At 42.2% G+C, this 22900-nt stretch overlaps 1 protein-coding gene across 1 annotated transcript in view; it reads left to right on the top strand.

The window, feature by feature from the left end:
* Positions 1–10665: 10665 nt before the first annotated feature.
* Positions 10666–22900, top strand: part of PRUNE2 (prune homolog 2 with BCH domain) — a 292805-nt gene continuing 280570 nt past the window's right edge. Inside the window, exon 1 of the mRNA XM_052644512.1 lies at positions 10666–10786. Coding sequence (XP_052500472.1) covers positions 10751–10786 — 36 coding nt within the window. The 5' untranslated portion in view covers positions 10666–10750. The remainder of the gene's footprint in view (positions 10787–22900) is intronic.

The following is a 22900-nucleotide window of genomic DNA, read 5'->3' as shown; positions in this document are numbered from 1 at the left end:
GCATATTTACATACGCAAATATTTGAGGAATTGAAAGGGCAATTAACAGATGTATATTCGGAATTGTTTAAAAGTATCTTTGTGTCTTCTGCTTGCTTTACTTCAGTGGCCCAGTAGTAATTCTGTTTTTAGTGATTCTGTGTTTCTCCATCCATCATGTTTTCAGATCTATGCTAATCTGAGTCAGAGTTCTGGAAGATATTGTCTTAGAGTACAATTGAAAACTACCATTTCAATCCCTTTACAGAACCTAATAAAATATTTCAAAAGTACTTCCATTTTCCCCTATTTCTACCTGGTTAATGATCCTCTCTTCCTTAAGGCTTCAGTTATAGAGTAACTGATCAATAATTATTACTATAATTATTTAAGCACCTATATAAACGGGCAGTATGATGAGTGCAGTGGCAGATACAGAGAGGAATAGGACCAAAGCCCAGCGCTCTGCACCTTACAGCCCCACAGGAGGCAGGTGATGTGGAGACTAATTACCTTCAAGTTGGCATCTGGAGGATGACATAGCATTTAGCATAAAACATTTGCCATCCCCCAAAGCTACCAATTGGGACTGGTTTTGGTGATTTCCATGACATTTCCCAGAAAACAATGACTTCCCTTTTGTGGTTTGTACACAAATTTTTTTCAACTAACTACACTATTGAAGGAAAATGGATCTATATCATTTTATTGTTAAAATAAGCAAATGACCAAATTAAGTTCTTATTACTGTTTCAGACTAATTTAATAGAGCAGGCTTGCCCCAGCTGCTGAGTCCACATTCTAAAAAAAATTTTAGAGCTTTTTTCCCTTTCATTCACAGAAAATAAAGTATTGGGGGGTGGGAGCATGGGAGAAGGAATCTAGAATCTAGAAAAGGTAGTGTCTGTTCCTGACTACAATTTCTGAGCTAAGTGTAGTGGAATATTCCCCTGAATCCTTGAGAGGAGACAGAGCACTTAGATGGCTGCAATTCCCAAGGGTACTTAATTGCCCGTGGTGCAACCTAGGGAATGGGTGAAGGAGACCTTGAGAGTGTCTGTTGGGAAGCAAGTCCTTTGCTGCAGCGCTCAGGCTGAAGAAAATATAGCCAAGAAGCTGCTGCTGCAGCTGGGCACTAGGGCTCCATGTTAATGGGATTGGATTTTCTTCTTCCTTCCCTTTTGGAACTCCAGTAGTCTTGTGATGCAGAAGTTTAGAGCAGGGAATTGCAGAGTGGATAACTTTTTGCCCTCATTTAAACTGACAGTTTGTAGAACTTCTTAAAATACCGATTTTTATTTTTCTACTTTCTATACATCATTTCTAGAAACACATTGAACACTGAATTTCTTTTTTCTGAGTGAAATATCACCACTGGATAAGAAGAACAATCAATAGTCTTTGTTAAACAACAATTTAGTAGCATCCTTTAACCTGAAATTTGAGTCTTTTTCAGGCTTTGTGTCATGAATAGATAATTCTGCTGATATCTACCTTTGAAGTGTAAGAAACCAGATAACTTTCATCAATCCTGATACTTAATTTTTCTTTTTCCAAACCTTTTGGTTTACATTTCTTCATTACTGAGCTATAAATTTGATACTCTTTAAAGCACATTATTTTTTTTTTTTTGCAGGTAAACCTTTTAATGCAATATTAACATAATTCATCTGAGTTTTACACAAAAAAATGAAGCTACAAAAATATTCAAAGACTTTTTATTGAGAGTAACACTTAGGTTTTCCTCATGTTTTTCATGTTCCTAATGGATCTATAATGATTGTTTGATTTAGTTTTATAACTAGAATTTTCAGGTTGGAGACATCCACTCTAATCTTTCAATTTTCTTAAGAAACAAAGACCTGGAGATGCTAAAATCACTATTCAAAGGACTAAACCTCAAGCCTTTGACCATCAGTACCATTTAATTGAGGGGGGCTGGGTAAAAAAGAAATGACTGTTTAGCTGAGTCATAATCCGTGGTAGGAATTTTTAATAATTTATGATTCCCAAGCTTCTGCAACATTTACCTCTTTCCTTCTGGTGAATTTGCTAGTGTATCTGTGAAGAGCAGGTGTGAGAGCTATGTGGTCAAGTGTATTGGGTGAGTGAGAGTGTGACTAATCTCATTCTTAAGTGTAGTGGAAGAGCAATTGAAATAATAACAGATGAATACTTATTTCTTGTCCAGGCTCCATGTTAGTATTTTCAGGTGTACATTTCTGGATGTTGTTATTTGAATTGGAGTCCTGGTCTGGCCGTGTCCGAATTGGATGACTTTAACCAAAGTACATCTTTGTACCACAGTTGGCACATCTTTAGAATGAGTATAATGATAGTTCCTACTTTATACCTTATCCCTCCCCCTAGTCTCCCCACCTGCCCACATCCCTCCCCCCATAACCATAAGTTCACTCTGTAAGCCTGTGACTCTGTTAATATTTTATAAGTAAATTCATTTGTATCATTTTTTAAAATTGTACATATAAGCAATATCATATGATATTCATCTTTCTCTGACTTATTTCACTTAGTATGATAATCTCCACGTCCATCCATGTTGCTGCAAATGTCATTATTTCCTTCTTAACGGCTGAGTAATATTCCATGATATGTGTATATATCAGTGGAGTATTACATCGATATCCATTCATCTGTCAATGGACATTTAGGTTGCTTCCATGTCTTGGCTACTGTAAACAGTGCTGCAGTGAACATTGGGATATATTTGTTTAATGAAAAGTAAAATGCGAGTAATATTAGTATAAGATTAAAGTGATATTTCATGCTTGTAAACATTGGCCTTTTAATAAAAAGGGCTTGGAATCTTTAAAGTCTGTTTTTTTATTCGCTATGGTGTACAGTAAGGTTTGGAAATTTTAATTCAGTGTCAGGATTTTGTTGGACATGTTGATAAGCAATGTGGGCCTCAGTTTTGCTATCTCTAAAATAGAATCAGTTGTAGTCTCTGTTTATCTGGACCTTGTAGGATGTTGCAAGGATGAGAGATCATGTGGGTAGACGCTCAAGACTTGGAAATGGTTATTATTCATTCCCCTTGCCAAATGCTTTCCCAGTGGAAAGGCATGATCCATCATGCATAAGTTAAAATTTATATTGTAACTTCTGAAACATAAAGGATTGTTTTGAAGGGAACTAAGATATCTGTGTGCAGGAGGAGAGTGAGTAAAACTTGAACTTGAATAGTGTAGGTTGGGAAGAAGTGGTGACAGGAGGACTATCACCCCACATCTTGCAGCAGCCTACAGATCCAAAAGCTCGGCCACTGCCTCATTATCCTGATGACTCACAGAGCCAGAGTACTTTCCCTCTCCTCTGCTGTCCTTTTAAATTAAATTCATTGTTCTACAAGATGTCTGCGGTTCCCAGAAATGACGCAAGCTGTATGTGCCCTATTCGAAGTCCGGACATTTGACTCTCAGGACATTCTCCCAAGAGGCCTGGATCCTGCCACTCACCACTCCAGCTGCTGACATTTCCAGTAACTGCTCTTCTTCCTTCACAGAAGCTTAGAGAGGATTATGAATAGATGGATTCCTTTTTAAAAAGTCTTGCAAAGCCTACCTTTAAATTTTTGGATATCTTTGCAAAAATAGAAAGAAAAAAGTCAATTCCTTTGATATTATTTGCCCACATGGGTAATATTTGACCGCCTAGAGAGTGCAAAGCAGGCATTTTACAGTAGTTTAAAAGCTAAAGGAGAGGTACTAATTAACACATTAATTAACCAGTTAATGCACATTGGTCCTTGTTCAGCCTCTCGTCCTTGAAACAGGCTCAAAAAGCTTTTAAGTCTTGTAAAAATGGGAGGCACATTTTCTTGAGCATCTTTTGTAACGTGGAATAATTTAAAAACAGCAAGCATAACACATCCGCTCTGAGACCACACTTATCGGAAGTGTGGTTGGTCAGTAGGGAAGCTGTCCTGGAAATGTGCCCAAACAGTGAGTCAGCAGCTGCCATTCCAGCCACATCCCATCTTTCAAGGATGGCGTTTGTCGTGTAGTTTTTTGTTTGTTTTTAATTTACTTATTTTTAATTGAATGATAACTGTTTTTCAATATTGGGTTGGTTTCTGCTATACATCCACATGAATCAGCCATAGGTATACATAGATATTGTCCCCTCCCTCTCACCTTCCACCACTCTAGGCTGTCACAGAGAACTGGTTTGAGTTCCCTGAGTCATATAGCAAATCCCCACTGGCTATCTATGTTAAATATGGTAGTGTATATGTTTCCATGTTGGGCTTCCCTGGTGGCTCACATGGTTAAGAACCTGCCTGCAATGCAGGAGACCTGGGTTTGATTCCTGGGTTGGGAAGATCACCTGGAAAAGGGAATGGCTACCCACTCCAGTATTCTTGCTTGGGAAAACCATGAACAGAGAAGCCTGGTGGGCTATATAGTCCATGGATCACAGAAGAGTTGGATGCAACTGAGTGACTAACACATTTCACTTTCCACTCCGTTGCCGCCCTGCTAATAGGTTCATCAATACCATCTTTTTTTAAGCAAACAAAAAGATTGCCTTATTATTCTCCCTTCCATTGTTAGCATTTTCCAATATAAGTAGGGATGTTAGCATTTGACATTGTACAACAGTCCTGTAAAGTAATAAGGGCAGGCATTATTTTCCCCATTGCACAGATGATCAGAGGGGTCAATGACTTTGACCAAAGGCACACATCCAGCACGCAGAACTGGCTCTGACATGAGGACTTCAGATGCCCTCACCGTGGCACTGAATGCAATCAGAGCCCCTTGAGGTGGATGCAAAACTGTGGTGAGAGCCTGTCAAGGGAAGACCCAGAGCTCTGTGGGGTGGGGAGTGGTAATTTGGGAATATTAAAACGTGCAGACTGCTGTAAGGACCTCCCATTGCATCAGTGAGTAGTGCAGGTGAATGTGTTACTGCAGAGAAGCATCACTGTACCTGGAGCATCTGCAGTGTCTGTCTCTGAAACAGACAGCTCACTGCATGAAAACCAGGTTTCCAAAAGAGTGTAACCTTTAGAAGGTGGTGCTTGATGTAGGATATACACAAATTATAATACAAATTATATTATAAAATATATAATAAGTATACATAATAAATACATTATGCTTATACAATATAATAATTCCACATTTTTTAGTGACTGCTGATCCATCCACAGTTGATCCCTCTTTTGAGTTCTCTTCATAGAGGTCTTGTCTCTGCTTCAAGCTAGTAGATTAAGTTTTTCTTTTTTTTGTTAGAATTTGTAAAGACCAGTGGTCTCTACAGGCCAGGAATAGGGCACTTTGCCTATATTATTGTGTTTAACTTTCACAGTAATTCTACTTTTTAAATCTATTTTATGGATGAAGACACTGAAGCTTAAAAAGATAACTTGCCCAGTTATGTGTGATGTTACCGGTCAGATGTTCTGGTTATCTATTGCTGTATGACACATTGCCCAGGAATTTGATGGCTTATCATAACAATTGTTCTATTGTCAGTCAAGAATTTGGGCAGGGCTTAACAGAGAGAGCTTAACTCTGTTGCACATGGCATTGGCTGGGTGGTTTGACTGGGGCTAGAAAATCTTATTTCCAGGATGGCTGACCACATGACCGTGCTGTTAGTCAGGGTCCTTAGTTCTTCTCCATGTGGCTGCTATGTGTCTAGGTTCCAAGAATGTGTACTCCATAAGACAGAATATGGAAGCTGTCAGCCTCTTAAAGCCACATCATAGAAACTGTCATGATGATACTTCTGCTGTATTTTATTGCTGAGAAAGTCATGGAGCTGTCCAAGACTCAAGAGAAAGGGAACATAGACCCAACTTCTTATTGGGAGGAATGTCAAAGAATTTGCATGTTCAGTCTACCACAGCAAGGATGAGAATCCAGACTGTAGTCACTAGGCCAAATAGCATCTCAACTAGTACAATACCCTATGCTTTTCTCAATCACTGCATCTCTTTGTATTACAGTGACTAGACTCTAAGCTCTTTGAGGGCAGGGATCTTGCCTTATACATTTCAGTTTGGGCATAATATCTACCTGAGCATAGTTAATGATCCATACATGCTGAAGGAATGAACAATGGAGAACTGAGCTTCAATCCTGGCTCTGCTTCTATGTAGCTCTGTCAGCCCAAGAGGATATTGAACTACTCTAGGACTTGGTTACCTACTCAGTAAGATAAGGGTATGGCATTAGATGATCCTTAAAGCCTTCTTTTTCCCAGCACTACCGCTGTATTAGTCTGCTTGTGCTTCTATACAAAATATCATCAACTGGGCAACTTAAACATCAGATGGTTATTTTTCACAGTTCTGGAGGCTGGGGACTCCAATATCAAGATGCTGTTCCATTTGGTTCCTGGTGGGAGCCCTCTTCTTGGCTTGCAGGTGGTCACTTCTTACTATATTCTCACATGGTGGAGAGAGAGAGAGAGAGGGAGAGAGTGAGGTCTCTGGTCTCTTCCTCTTTTTATAAGGCTCTAATCCTGTCAAGAAGGCTCTATTCTCATGACCTCATCTAAACCTGGTTAACTCCCCAGGACCCCACCTCTTAATGCCTTCACTTTGGGGGTTAAAGCTTCAATATGTGAAAGGCATGCAGTCCATAACAACCATTCTACTAATCTACTCAAATAATTTCAAAATGAAGAGTGCTCAGAAACCTGAGCAGGAATCAAGAAACCTGAGAGTGAAAAGAGTAGAGGAAATGGGAGTGTCCTACAGACAAGTGCAGAGGCCTCTAGAGAGAAGGGGAAGTGGCCGTTAGGCTCAGATCTGATACTTGAGTTACAATAATGGCACTTGGGACAGAAAGAAAGTTGGAGGAGGCTTTGTCAAAGGTTGAAGACACTGGACTTGGGAATTAATTGGCCACAAGGGGTAGGAGAAAGTTGCAAATCAAACGGAACACCCGATTTTGTATTTGGGTGAGTAGGGGAATGCAAGTTTACCTAACAGCAGTGGCCCCCACTGAAGTACTCTTGGGCTTCCATTGTGGCTCAGCTAGTAAAGAACCTACCTGCAATATGGGAGACCTGGGTTTGATCCCTGGGTTGGGAAGATGCCCTGGAGAAGGGAAAGGCTGCCCACTCCAGTATTCTGGCCTGGAGAATTCCATGGACTATACAGTCCACGGGATTGCAAAGAGTCAGACACAACTGAGCAACTTTCAATTTCAGTGGTCCCCAACTTTGAATATACAGAGGATTACCTGATGCGCCTGGATTCCTCTCAAGACCACTCAGATCAGAATTTCTAGAGATGGGCTGGAACATCAATATCTTTTCAAAGTCCCTCAGATGGTACCATTGTGTAGCCAGGGTTGATGATTTCTAATTTAGAGTTAAAGGCACTAGATTTCTCGATGCTGTGGAATGATAAGAAACTGAGGATCAGAGACTAATAACTCCCAAATAATTTGGGGAATGGGTTGTACAGTATGTAGAATAATGGCTTCCCAAAGATGACCATGGAGCTTCCCTGGTGGCTCAGTGGCAAAGAATCTGCCTGCCAATGCAGGAGACACAGGTTCAGTCCCTGGGTCAGGAAGATCTCCTGCAGGAGGGCATGGAAATCCAGTCCAGTATTCTTGCCTGGAGAATCTTATGGATGGAGGGGCCTGGCAGGCTACAGTCCATGGGTTCACAAAAGAGTCAGACATGACTTAGTGACTCAACAACAAAAGATGACTACATACTAATCCTCAGAACCTGTTAATATGTTTCTACATGGCAAAGGGGGATTAAGGTAGCTAATCAACTGACCTTAACATGGGGAAATTATCCTGGATTACCTAGGTAGATCCAATGTAATAAGAGTTCTTTAAAAAGTGGTAGAGAGAGATAGAAGGAGGGAGACAGAGGCATATGTGCTATGGAAAGATAACCAGGGAGATGTAACATTATTGTCTTTGCACACAGAGAAAGGCAACCATTAATCAATGAATGTGAGCTGCTGCTAGAAGCTGGAGAAGGAGAAAAAATAGAGGATATTCTAGAGACTCCAGAAAGAAATGAACTTTGTTGACACCTTGAATTCTTGAATTTGACCTGATGAGACCTGTGTCAAACTAATTACCCACAGAACTGTAAGATAATAAATTCATGTAGCTTTGTGCTTTGTGCTCAGTCATGACCGACTCTTTGTGACCCCATGGACTGTAGCCTGCCAGGCTCCTCTGTCCATGGGCATTCTCCAGGCAAGAATATTGGAGTGGGTTGCCATACCAGGGGTTGGCAGATACCTCCAGGGATTGCCATACCAGGGGATGAAGATGCCTCCGGGGGATCTTCCTAACCTAGAGATCAAACCCAGGTCTCCTGCATTGCAGACAGATTCTTTACTATCTGAGCCACTGGGGTTGTTTTAAGCCACTGAATTTGTGGTAATTTGTTTCGTTAGCCTCAGGAAACTAATATAAGTGGTCAGTTCAAGAAGGCTTCCTGGAGGATATAAATCTTGATAAACTTTTTTGCAGAAACATTGTTGGTGGAGAAAAACTCAAGGAGATAGGTGTTATACATTTGAGTCCATAAGAAGAAAAAGTCAAGAAAACTCAAGGCTATATAATACCCACCCAAAGTGGTTAAAATAAAAATTCAGAGGAACTGAGTGATTGTCACTAAATTCCCCAATGGAGTCAGAGACAAAGCATTCTCAGGAATTTTTCTCAGTAATGTTACTTGAATTGTGATTAACTTCAGAGATTTAAAGGCTGACAAGACACTTGCTTTACCTGGATGGTTTTAAATTACTTAAGTCAGCAAAGAAAGCTGATAGAATCTGCAGCTTCCATACAGCTGATCGCCTGAATGTAAATCAGAGCTTAACATTCCCATCACTCTCTCTTAATCAGATCTGTAGACTCAACTGATTTCTTTTTATTGGGTCCTCCTGAATAAAAAAAAAAAACAGTCGGATAATCACATACACACACAAGGTGAGAGAGAGAAAGAAAGAAACCTTTCATATGTACATTTATTCATTAAGATATATTTACTGAAATTTATGTATGAAATGAACTGTGTTAGGGATACATCAATGAATGAGATAGGCAATGTCCTTGTTCTCATAGAACTCACAGCCTGGTGGAGAACAGACAAATAATCAGGCAATTTCTAATATAGTAGACATTACAGGTTGCTTTGAGAGAACATGAAAGGGGCAACTGACTCAGTATGGGGGTGGAAAGGGAGAAGTAGATCAGAGGAGGCTTCCTGGAGGAAGATAACATCTAAGCAGCATCAGCAAATCCTGGGAGATAGTTAAGAATGGAAATTCTCAGGCTCTTTAAACAGATCTATTAAGCCTGAAATTCTGTGAGTGAGGCACAAAAATCTATGTTTTAGTACATCTCTGGGTGGTTCAGATATACACTAAAGTTTGTGTACCAGATGATCATACCTGGCCTGCATGTGGGAATCACTTGGAGCATTTTTATACCAGACTGATGCAGTCTCCCTGCTCTTAGAGCAACTGATTCTATTGGTCTGGAATATAGCGTGGGAAGCAGTATTTTTTTTTAAGCCCTATTAATGTGATTTTGAAGTGTAGTCAATGTCGAGGTCACTCCTCTAAGCTGACAGCTGAAGCACGAGTTAGCCAGGCAGTGGGGCTGGTGGGAGGGCAGGAAGGGCATTACAGGCAGGTATGCCAAAGCCCAGATATATGTGGGCCCATGATAAGGCAGGCTAGAGAGTCCACATGGCAATACTCTGTGGCTTAAAATAAGGTTCATGGCTATGAGTTTAAGTGTTTATTGCAGTACTTCTTAAACTTTAATGTACAGAGAAATGATCTGAAGATCTTGTACAAACACAGACCCTTATGCAGGAAGGAGGTTCTGTCGCCCTCTGTTGCTGAGCACACATGTCAGAGTGGATGGGGATTGCGACTGCAGAAGGATGTATGTATCCATAGCCCCAGGGCCAACATAAGGGTACCCAATTAGGGTGAACTGCAGAGGTCTGTTGCTGGGCAGGTATGTTTTGAGAGCAAGGAGGAAAGATGCAACCTACCACAACCTCCTAGCCTGCTCTTCCTATTATTTTCCATCAAGGTCGTACCGCTTTTAGCTGAGCAGTAACCCCCTCCACCCCACAATCTAGCTGAGTGTCCCCTGGCCAGGCCAGCAGAGCCGGCTTATTAAGTGACCATAGGAGCTCTCTGTAACTTGCCAGCCAACCAGGAAGGCCCTGGCCGAGGAGGGGAGCTCTCTGGGGGCCTCTCTTCCCTCTTTCGACCTCCCCTGGCTGACAGCGGCGGTGCCTGCGGCAGAGCCTCCCTCTGCAGCAGCCCCTTGCACTTGGCTCACACTTCTGGGCGCTGTCCATGGTTGCAGCATCTTTCGGCGCGCCACGTCAGGAGGCCGCAGCGGGGCCCTGCGATTGGCGGAGGAGCCCCTCGCCATCCGCCAACACTCCCGCCCCCGCGCCCCAGCGGCGGAGCTCCGGCCCCACAGGCGCGTGCCAGCCAGCGTGCCAGGAGCGCCCTGGGGCTCCCGGGCGTCACACCCACTTTCCTTATTAGGGGAGAGTCGGACGCTCCGAGCGGGCGGCGGGGCTCGGGGTGGGGTGGGGAGCCCTGGGAGGCGACAGCCGAGAGCTCAGCCACAACCTCAGCTGCCTCCGAGCGGTAGGAGGGAGCAGCTGGTTGCTGCGTCCCCGGCGGCCACTTTCCGGGGACCCGGCCCCTCTCGCCCGGGAGGAGATAGTCCTCTGCGCCCTCCGGGTGTCTCCGGTCCATACCTTTCTCAACGACATGGAAGAATTTTTGCAGCGCGCCAAGTCTAAATTGGTAAGTTGAGGGCGCAAAGCTGCGTGCGGTGGTTCGCGCGCGCGCGTGTTGATGGCTGGGCATCACAGCAGACGAGGAGGAAACAACTTCGCTACTTAGTTGTCAGGGAGTGCGGGCTGTCCTCTGGAAAGAATCTCTGCGACTCTGTGTGTCCAGCTCTGATCTCTGGCTTGTAGTTGGAGAGACGCAGATCCAGCCAAATCAACAGTTTGCCCCAGAAGGCTAGAGGATAAATGAATGTGGTGTTCCTTGTGATAAAAGAGCCCAGACTTCTGCAGACGCAGTACGCTTAAGTGTAAAGGGAAAAGAAGCTGTACTTTAGCTGGAGGGGATGACAAAACCTAAATGAGGAAGTGGTAATGCCGACCTAGAGGAATGCGTGAGAATAGCAGTTTACCCGAGCATCCCTTACATGGGGCATGCTCCTTCCTGGGCGGGAGTCAGGGATATTCTAGTCTGAATCGAGTCTCTCTGGGCCCTATTCAGATCTGTCTCTTGTGGCAGAGGCAGAAGGGGAAAACCTCAACTGTTGCTGTTGCTTTGGGGTTTTCCAGACTATCTTTCTCCTGGAAGCAGACCAGCGTGTTGGCTGACTCTGTTTTACTGTATGCTGTCCAAACAGTGAAGAGTAGTTTCTCACTGTGTATATTGACAGTTGCTATACATTCTGGAACAATAGATTCTAGCAGTTTCCTGATTCCAGATTGTTTTGGCTCTCCAGCATTGCAGTAATGAGCATAATGGAAATGTTTCTCTTTTGGCACTTAACAGAAAGGCTTTTGCCCATTTGGAAGCAATATCTTTAATGAACACTGAAAGCACCTTTTATAGGCCTGGCATAGAAGGAATTGCATAATTTATGTTGTCTTTAACCTTTAAACCTTCATAAAAGCCAAAATACAAAGTCTGCATTAAGATGACGTCTTAATCACAAGGCACGGTATTTGCAGGGATTTTTTTTTCTGTAACTCATTTACCCTTGCACAACAAAGGGAGTGAAGACGAATGTGTGATTCTTACAGAGATTTAACTGTAAGTATCCTTTAAAAGACTATTAAAGTTGGTTCTTACAAAGATTTAACTGTAAGTATCCTTTAAGAGACCTTTAAAGTTGACTAATGCTAATATAAATACTTTGTTTTCTACCTTAAGCCTCCCAGAGAGTGATAATCTGTGGGGATTTCAGAATTGAGGCGGTTTGTGATTGTTTCTGTGTTTACTGCTGACCCTCTTACAGGTTTACTTGAGCACATGAAGGAAAAAACAGAAATACTTGCATTTCTTTTTTTCTTTTTTGCATTTCTGATAGTATAACTATGCTCTTTGTTTTCTAACATTAAGTGAGAAATGATCAAAAAAGATCAATTTTGGCAGCTTACTCATTTTTTTCAAGGATAAAAAAATGGTTATCAACCATCACACAGTTGTAAACTGCGCCTATGTTCCACTCCTGTAACATTTATTTTAATAATAAGCATTTTGGTTGTGGGGTCTGATGGAAGCAAGAGGTTTGTCTCATAGCCGAAGAGCAATTGCTGAGGTGAAAAATTCCCTGTTTCAGATTAATTAGGTGAAAGTCATGCTTAAGTTTATTTACTGAGTCCTTTCATTAGAGGAACAGTTGTTCTTCATCATTAAAAAAAAAAAAGACATGAAAAAGAAGTGATTGTTTGTAATACTATTCCCAGTTTCCTGCTGTAGCTGGAAGAATAATTACTGCTAATTTTATCTTTTTTCTTGTAATAGGTTTTTTGTTGGCGATCACAAGTAACCTCTCATTTTTAGCCATAGTAAAGGTGGTTTGGTCCCTTTTAGTGTCATGTTTCCCCTGACAAATTATATTTTCTAGGCAAATAAAAATTTTACTTAATATACAACATTCAACTATAGTAGTAGGTAAACCTTTTACTTTAGAGGAGATATATATATATATATACTCTTAGTGTAGGAGAAAAAAATTAAGTCAGTAATTATGACATTCATTTGTGAGGGGTTTATTCACAATAGAATGGTAAGGTTTTAAAAAATTAGGTTAATCCTTTGGGAAACACTTTAGGGAGAAGAAAATTATCATGCTGGTTCTCACCTAGACTGTATTAGACCAGAACTAGATTGAATTTAGGTGTTATCTTTAAGCCATTTTCCATCAGAAGTTGATATAGATTTATCTTTATGAAACCTAAAAAAATGTCTAATGGGCATTTAGCCATTAAACCCCATTAGGGATTATTTCCTACCTACTTGATTTCTTTCTTTGATATTCTGTACATATGATATATATCTTTTAATGATTTGAAATAACCAATTCCCTTTCAAAGTCTTAATGTTACCAAACCAAACTTGGGTTGGCTTGCTTGCACTCAATAAAGCCAGTCTACTGACACTGGGTTATGGTACAAGAAAATACAATGTTTATTTCAGGTTGCAAACAAGGAGTCCAGTATTTAGTACTCAAAAGGCCTGAACTCCCCAATAACTTTTAGGGAAAGGTTTTAAAAGTCATGATGAGGGACAGGGGCATTGTGGGGTACATGATCAACTCATGAGCATTCTTCTGATTGGTTGGTGATGAGGTAATTGGGACCTCACTAGTTTCAGACCTTCTCTGGTTCCAACCACTCTGGGACCTATGTGCTTCTGGGCAGTATATAGTTAACTTCTACCTGATGGGGTTTCAGTGTCTGAAAAACAGCTCAAAGGATATAGCTCAGAATATTATCTATAACTCTTAAGAAGGAATTGAAGGTCCTTGACGTTTTTTAATGGCTAAATTATTATGGTTTTGTCTTGTTTTTCTTTCTTTCTGCATTTTTTTCTCTTCTCTGATCAAATTTATTCTTTGGAGCTCGAGGAAGGCTGAGGAGGTTGAAGTTTTTCTGCAGAGGCAGATGGAGAATGCGGGAGGGGAGGAGTCTGCTCCAGGCAGGCCCTGTAGGGTCTTGTTCTATTGCGTTGACATAACCTCTTCATCACTGGAGCTAGCTAGTTTCAAAGACCAAAGAAATGTTAAATTGTAAAATGAAATTACTATTAGCCATAGATAAAATCTCCAATAACCAAAACCTTGGAGAAATTGTTTGTATGCCCTTTCTTCTGACTAGGAGCATTTATTATTCATCTGTCATTGTGAGGAGAGAAGCTCTGCTGTTCTAGACCAGGCCCTTGGGTGGAGCAGAAATCTTTGAAGTAGAAGGAAGGTTTTTCATTTTTAATCAGGTAGCTTGAAGCTTCAGTTCAGTTCAGTCGCTCAGTCGTGTCTGACTCTTTGCGACCCCATGAATCGCAGCACGCCAGGCCTCCCTGTCCATCACCATCTCCCGGAGTTCACTCAGACTCACGTCCATCGAGTCCGTGATGCCATCCAGCCGTCTCATCCTCGGTCATCCCCTTCTCCTCCTGCCCCCAATCCCTCCCAGCATCAAAGTCTTTTCCAATGAGTCAACTCTTCGCATGAGGTGGCCAAAATACTGGAGCCTCAGCTTTAGCTTGAAGCTTATTTCTATTGAAATTGGGAGAGTGGTATCCTAATTCTTTTTTCTGCTAGTCCTCAAACTGGGTCAGATTCAGTTACTTAATCCCATCCGACTTTTCCTTAAATTTACCCTTCTGATACTTCCCCTTCATTTGTGAGAATATGTGGCATTTATGAGAAATGACAAAAGTAAACCTCAAGTGTGGCCTAAGAGAGATCACCCTCTTCTGGAGCTCAAATGCTTCTCAAGGGGGCCTGCCTCCTGCCTGGTAAGAACACGCTTGGGTACCTGCAGTTTCTCTGTAAAACACCTTAGCTGAAGGCGGAGGACAGCAAGGGAAATAGTCACTCCTTCCAAGCACAGTCTCTAGAAGTGGTGCCTTCCAGACAACTAGGGAACTGATTCAGTTATTTTTAAAACAATCAAGACACTAGAATAAGCACCAGGAGAGCAAGACGCCCCCTAGGCAGTAGGGATGGAAATCAAAGGATGATGCTTGTTACCTGGGTTCCCTTCCCCTTATGAGAACCCAGCTATGTTTCTTTTTCTTTTTTAAAACTAGTATTTATTTTATTATACAGGAAGATGAATATATCTTCCTGTTTTTACTGACCACTTAGGATTTTTTCCCAGTCTATTGAGAATTGTTTTGCAAAGCAAAAGATGATTGTTTTGCAGAGAATCATTTTTCAAAGTGATCCTTCAGTTGCCGTGGTTTATTCCTTTCTAAGTTTCGGCCATCACAGATCAGCCTGAACAAGTCACTTCTGAGGGATAACCACACATAGGTAACCCTTATTTTGAAAAAGTCATTATTTGATCCTCCAGCTATGTTTCTGATCTGGATACTCACTGCTCGAACTAGAAATAAGGGCAAAAACATGCTTTCTTTCTCTCCTGCTGGTGCCCACTTGACTTTTCCACCTGCCCATTCTGAGCTGAAATAGGGACAGAGATCAAATCCATAGTTCCAGATCTATACTTACATTTTAGCTGCACTTTCCATTTTCAGCTACACCCTTTCTGTAGTGGTGTCTTAGTCACTCTTAGGCTCTTTCTGTGGTAAGAGAAATTGAAGATGGGGTGGGAATGAGGGCTTTGAGCCCTAGCCTGTGATTTGGCAAATGTCCTCCAATGTCATAGTGGTTAGCTCAAAAAAGTGTTCAGGCCAAGACAGCCTTATGATGTCAGTTAATGGTCCAAGTTCCCATGAACTGTGGAGAAAAAGAGGAGCTAAATGAGGAATGAGGCCCCTAGAATTCTGACTGGCAGGAAGCCAGGGTCTCTACACGGGACAGCCTGGCTGCTGAGCCTCTCCCACTGCCAGACCGCACCAGCTGATACAAGTCAAGAGGTGCTCAGGGCTGGGGGTCGCTGCAGCCCTCATGCCCTAGAGCTGGGTCATGAGCCAGCATTGGGGGAAGTGTCAGCTGCCGGCAGAAGGATACAGGGCACATCAATATCCCAGGAATGCTGTGGGGAGAGGGTCACCGTCACCGCCAGAGTCTCGGGAATGCATCTGCCCTCGAACAGTGCCTTCTGCAGACGAAGGGCTCATTTCTGCAGTGGGAACTGGTCCATATGTGGCCCTCTGTAGTAGAAAAATCCTGGGTGACCCTAAATGTCAACTGACACTCTTCTATGTGGCATAGGGACAAGGAAGCACATTCACAACTCCAAAGGATCAACCACATCAGAGCTGATAGAGGAGATGAGGTTTCAAAAAAAGAAAAACACTGCAGTGTGTCTGCAGAGGAATCATCTTGATTGGAAATTGAGAAATATATCCTTCCTGACTTCCTTTATAGAAACAAGGTCATATTTATCAATAAAAAGCATCTTTAAAATGAATGTTCCATACCTTTTAAAGGGCCACGGTGGTAAGGACTGAGAAGGATGGAGATGCTGGTAGAGCAGTTTCATTTGGAAAGCTGAGCTCATTCTGATCACAGACCGCAGGATCAGCTCTCTCCCCATCATAAGCCAGGGCTGGCGCACTTGAGACTGTGCCTCTTGTCAGAATATTCCCAAGCATGAAACTCAGGAATCCAAAGCACTCCTGGGAATGTGGAGTCACCGCTTTAGGGGCTGATGAGAAAAGAGCCCTTGATTGATTGATTGATAGAGTCAGCTCCATTTCTCACTGCCTGAACTTTCAAATTGGAGAGCTGTGGTTTGTCCTGGCCCTGGGGCCAGAGAACAGACTTTTTCAGGGTAAATCTCAGAGTGGATTGGTCTTCCTCAAAGATAAAGAATTGGTGACTGCTGTTCAGACAGCACCTCGAATCTGGGAAGATACAATCAGGTGAGCAAGGACACTCTTTAATCAGAAATTTGGGGAATATTTTATAACTAGATAAAAAAGTGACAGCTTTTGTATAACTTGTTTGTTTCTCTGTAGCATTTATTTGGGCAGATATTAGCAATGTTTTAGATTTGGTATATCCCCCTGGGAAGCGCTTGTAAGCCATAGTGGTCTAATGATGGACGGGTCACTCTTCCCTTACATCTACTTCTCCTTAGGGTACTAGATGAGCAGAGAAGAGGGTGAGGGGTAAGCACCTGGGTCTGAATGAAGGCTGCAAAAGAGGAAAGAAGCTCTGGGACCAGAGAGGTCAAGTGCATGGTGTTGCCTTGGTCACTGATTCTTTTTGAACCCTAGAGTCATGGAGCTTGGAGTCTTTCTTTGAAAAGAGACTGGGGAGGGGCAGGGCTGATGTATTCAGGAGGCAGAATTCACAGGAACTCTGATGTGACTGGTGCCCTCTGGGTTTGTGCAGTATGCAATCACACATTGCATTATGATTGTAATTATAATATTACAATATTACATTTGTGCACATTGTAATTATGCACAATCACACATGGCCGCCGTGCCACGGGTCCCAGAGTAACCTACTCAAAGTCTCTGGCAATGTTCCAAATCCATTTCTATCTGAGCTCTGTGGCTTTGGGCTTTGGTTTCTAAGGAAAAGTCATCTTTCTTCTTAAGAGCTCTTGGGAGGCTAATTGGGCACTAGATCGCCCTGAAAAATTAGATCCACAAAGGTTGGGTCAGAAAACTAAGCTGATATTACAGCCTTGGGTTTTTAATCTGAAAAATGAGATAATGATACCAACTTTCCAGCCTTGTCAGAAAGCCAAAATAATGTACCTACAGCCCTCAGCACAGAGCTTGAAACAATGGCTACTTTTGTCCCTTTGCCCCCAAGGTGTCCTTTCCTGCAGTTCCTTGTCGCAGTGAATGGCATTAGTATCCATCTGGTTTCTCCAACTGGAAACTTACTTTTCCTCTATCCCTTCCCCACCCACCGTATCTCAGACATCCAGATGAGTCCAATGGCCAGCTAGCCAGATGATCCCTGCAGACCACTCTCCTTCCCAGTGCTGCCAGCCATTGTGGAAGTGTCTTATTTCTGTCACATCCCTCCCTTAAATCCTTCTTATCACTTCCCATTGCTCTTAGGAGAACAGACAACTCTCTTACCCTGACCCTAGGATCTGACTCACCTGCTGCCCAACTTCTGCTGGCTCCTTCTCCTAGTTTAAATAACCCCTACTTCTTCTACAGATCAGGGGAAGATGAAGGGAAAACTTTGCTGAATGACCCCTTTCCACCCAACCTCCCAGTTCATGAGTCTAGGTCAAGGTTTTGGGTGATGTTTTTAGATCATTTATCTCAGCTTGTTATTATATCTCTATTGAGCATGTGTATTTGATTAATGAGAGGAGGGACCAAGGTCTCTGTATGGATTTGCTTCAGAGACCTGTACTCCAGAACCTGGTGCAGTGCCTGAAGCTCAGTAAATGGCCTTTGTTTGTATGTGAGAGGCTTTTTTGGGCAATTAATCATTCCTCATTATCTTTAATTAAGCCCTCAGTTCAGTCGCTCAGTCGTGTCCGACTCTTTGCGACCCCATGAATCACAGCACGCCAGGCCTCCCTGTCCATCACCAACTCCCGGAATTCACTCAGACTCACGTCCATCAAGTCAGTGATGCCATCCAGCCATCTCATCCTCTGTCATCCCCTGCTCCTCCTGCCCCCAACCCCTCCCATCATCAGAGTCTTTTCCAAGGAGTCACCTCTTCGCATGAGGTGGCCAAAGTACTGCAGTTTCAGCTTCAGCATCATTCCTTCCAAAGAAATCCCAGGGCTGATCTCCTTCAGAATGGACTGGTTGGATCTCCTTGCAGTCCAAGGGACTCTCAAGAGTCTTCTCCAACACCACAGTTCAGCCTTCTTCGGCGCTCAGCCTTCTTCACAGTCCAGCTCTCACAGTCCAACTCTCACATCCATACTAGACCACTGGAAAAACCATAGCCTTGATTAGATGGACCTTAGTCAGCAAAGTAATGTCTCTGCTTTTGAATATGCTATCTAGGTTGGTCATAACTTTTCTTCCAAGCAGTAAGCGTCTTTTAATTTCATGGCTGCAGTCACCATCTGCAGTGATTTTGGAGCCCCCCCAAATAAAGTCTGACACTGTTATGTGAGTGCTAAGTTGCTTTAGTCGAGTCCAACTCTTTGGCACCCTGTGGACTGTAGCCCACCAGGCTCCTCTGTCCATGGGATTCTCCAGGCAAAATACTAGAGTGGATTGACACGCCCTCCTCCAGGGGATCTTCCTGACCTGGGGATTGAATCCATGTCTGTTACATCTCCTGTGCTGGAAGATGGATTCTTTACAAATACCACCACCTTGGAAGCCCAGTTAAACCCAAAGACCCTTCCAGTCATGTCTCCTAGAGACCATTTGACTCATTGCTCTCTTTAGCTGCCAATCTCTTGTCTCTCTGTTCAGCAGTGGTTAGACAGATACTTTTTTCTCAGAGAAAAGAAATCCATGGTTTGTTGCCTTTGCAATAACAAAAATGTTGGAGAATGGGGAGGCAACGATGCTGCTGTTGGCATCTTTCACATGAACCACACCAAGAGGACCAGGTTGTCTCTTTCTGTTGGTGATTGCAGCAGAAGATCGTTCAGTTCTTCCCACGGTGGTGACTCTGGTCACCATATACAGGTTACCAGTATCAAACTTTTTGAAATCAGTCATCTTGCCAGATTTGAAATCAATCTCAGTGGAGTCATTCATTTTGAAAGGGAATCGGGATAGTGGATGATACAAGCATCATGGGTCACCAGATGAGGGATTTTTTTGTGCTACAAAGATCTTTCTTACTTTGCACAAATTGTACTTGGCTCCTCAGGTATAATTCAATGAACAACAAAGCCACCCTTGTGTCACAGATCAGACAGAAATTCTCCCCTTTCTTGCCAATGCTGGTGACATCCTTAAAGCCAGCAGGTGGGCTGTATCAATTTGGACCTTGCCATCAGTCTTAACGAACCCCTGCATGCAGGTCTTCTTTACTTAATTTCCTGTCAGTGAATACTTAAATCTGTTCCTTAGTAAAAGATGAGGGGAAGATACGCTCTCAGCTTGTGGGGGCCAGTTGATGGATGAGGAGCAAACACACTGGTCAGTTTACTCAGCATTGGATGCTTTGGAGCTGCTGTAGCCTTCAGGGGCTTCTTGGGACCATGAGTCAGGACTGCATGTGTCCCAGTCTTTGAGACCTCATGGACTGTAGCCCATGAGGCTCTTCTGTCCATGGAATTTTCCAGGCAAGAATATTGGAGTGGGTTGTCATTTCCTACTTCAGGGGACCTTCCCAACCCAATGATCAAATCCTTGTCTCCTGCGTCTCCTGCATTGGGAGGCAGATTCTTTACCACTGAGCCACCAGGGAAGCCCTGAGCCATGACTGTGCTAAGCACAAAAAGTGGAAGTGTTTTTAGAATGAACGGAGCCATAAGACAAAAGGCTTGCAGAACTCATAAGACTCTGTAGTGGCCAAAAAATGAATAAATGAATAAATGGATGAGCAGGTGCAGACTTTTAGAGATCTGAACCTGGTGAAGGGCTGGCCATAGTATATAGGAATGCAGGCTGGTTTACTAGAAGATGAGAAATGTTAAGGTCGAGGAGTGCCATATAGTCATTTTATGTGGTGCACACTTTGTACAAAATGTTACTGTAAAATAATGAGCCTAGGTTTTATGCATGATTGCTTGGAATCTGTAAGAATTGGTGGATTAAAGCATGAATGGATTGGAGAGAGGCAGGGAAGGGTCGGGGCACTTTGCAAAACCACAGTGAGCATCAGTAGACAGGGTGGAACTATTGGAGCCTTATGTGGTCCAAAGGGGAAAAATTAGACTCCCCCAATCCCAGCCATTTCACCAAGCTGGCCCAGCTTGTTCTGCTGCTTCTGGGCCAGCACTAATGTCATGAGACTAGCCGGGAAGATTTTTCAGTCCTTGATAGGAAAGTTGAAGACCTTCCAGACTGGCCTCATCAGTCAAATGATATTAAGACTGTTGCAGGTGTGTATGTACTAAGATAAGAATCTCTCTTTCACCCACAGTAATAAAAACACGAAAATGATTGTGGTGAATAAGAGAGCCAGGAAGCCCTATTTACATTTTATAGAAACAGGGATGATTTTAATTTGACTGAAACTTGTTGACTCTCTGTCTTATCCCTAAGATATATATTTTTCCACTTGATATTCAAAACAGCCTTGTGAGGTAGTTATTATTTCCCTTTGCAGTTGAGGAAACTGAGGTTCAGGTGGGCAAGAAATTTGCCCAAGTTTTCAAGTCAGTAGAGAACAGAGCCAGTGTTTGCTCCCAGGTCATCTGACTCCCATTCCAGGACCCACTCCCACACCTGTGTCTTCCCACCAGATATCCTGGAACATTTCATTCTCTTTAAATAAAATGCGAGCAACTTGGCAGGTTTATGGGAGTGTTGGGTAGTGAGTTAACTTTGACCCAAGAGAGGTACATTTCTCTGTTTTTGACTATTTTATATTAAAATATCCTTGGATAATTGACTAATCAATCAATATTATTGAGACCCTGCTATGAGGGAGTTATGGTGCAGGACTATCTATGATTTGGTTGAAGAAATTGGGAGACTGTTTCACTGTATGTGCAACTGAAGGAAAAATAAAACACCAATAAACTACTTGGAAGATAGGGTCTGTGACTAGCTTTTATTTTTTTATTTTTAATTTTTAAAAAAATTTTATTTTTACTTTATTTTGCTTTACAATACTATATTGGTTTTGCCATACATTGACATTAATCCGCCACAGGTGTACATGAGTTCCCAATCCTGAACCCCCCTCCCACCTCCCACCCCATATCATCTCTCTGGATCTTCCCTGTGTGACTAGCTTTTAGAGTGACTAGAAATATTGTGGGTATTTAGTGAATTTTTGATAATGAGAATGGCTTTTTAAAACAGTTAGAAGTTGCCCCTTAGTTGCCATCAAATTGTGAGCACAATTTTTGGTTTTCCAGATTCCTTCATTTTTTTTTGAACAAACAACTGAGTTTTTAATGTCCTACAGTAAGCTTCCTCTGCTCTTTAGATTTCTTATGTTAAGAACTGATACATGAAAATATGTGCAAACATTATTTCAATTTAGAAACTTATTTAGATTTAGTAGTATTATGTATAATATTAAAGGACACTTGCTACTTGGAAGAAAAGCTATGACAATCCTAGACAGAGTATTAAAAGGCAGAGGCATCACTTTGCTGACAAAGGTCCATATAGTCAAAGCTATGGCTTTTCCAGCAGTCATGTATGGATGTGAGAGTTAGGCCATAAAGAAGGCTGAGTGCCAAAGAATTGATGCTTTCAAACCGTGCTGCTGGAGAAGACTCTTGAGAGGTCCTTGGACAGCAAGGAGATCAAGTCAGTCAATCCTCAAAATCAAATGAGAAATCAACCCTGAATATTCATTGGAAGGACTGATGTTGAAGCTGAAGCTCCAATACTTTGGCCACCCACCGGGAAGAGCTGACTAGTTGGAAAAGACCCTGATGCTGAGAAAGATTGAGGACACGAGAAGGGGGCGACAGAGCATGAGATGGTTGGATGGCATCACCGACTCAGTGGACATGAGTTTGAGCAAACTTCAGGAAATAGTGAAGGACAGGGAAGCCTGGCGTGCTGCAGTGCATGGGGTCACAAAGAGTCGGATACGACGGAGTGACTGAGCAACAGCAACAATATAGTGAAGTTCTCAAAAATGTGTTTTTAGCCAAACCTTTTTTCTCTGTAATTTTATCATTACCATTTTATTTATGAGTAATGTACAATTAAATGTGCGCTCCAGTTCAAATCCCAGTTTCTGAATATAGTTAAAAGAATTCTTTTAAACTCACTATCAACAATAATTTCCATATGATTACTAAACATATTCATATACATTATCTTTTTAATTGGAGTATAGTTGATTCACAGACATTCACAACTTAGTGTTGTGTTTATTTCAGGTGTATAGCATAGTGATTCCATTTCATAGATATGTCTATATATATTCTTTTTCAGATTCTTTTCCCTTATTGGTTATCAAAAATTATTGAGTATAGTTCTCTGTGCTATACAGTAGGTCCTCACTGGTTATCTATTTTATATATAGTGGTGTGTATATGTTCATCCCAAACTCCTTATTTGTTTTTCCCCTCCTTTCACTTTTGGTCGCCATAAGTTTGTTTTCCATATCTACGGATTTATTTCTGGTTTGTAAATAAGTTTATTTGTGCCTTTCCCCTCTGC

This window comes from Budorcas taxicolor, chromosome 8, assembly GCF_023091745.1.
Source record: "Budorcas taxicolor isolate Tak-1 chromosome 8, Takin1.1, whole genome shotgun sequence".
Taxonomy (NCBI): Eukaryota; Metazoa; Chordata; class Mammalia; order Artiodactyla; family Bovidae; genus Budorcas; species Budorcas taxicolor.
Note: the sequence above shows the minus strand (reverse complement) of the source record. Positions and strands in the feature narration are given on the sequence as shown.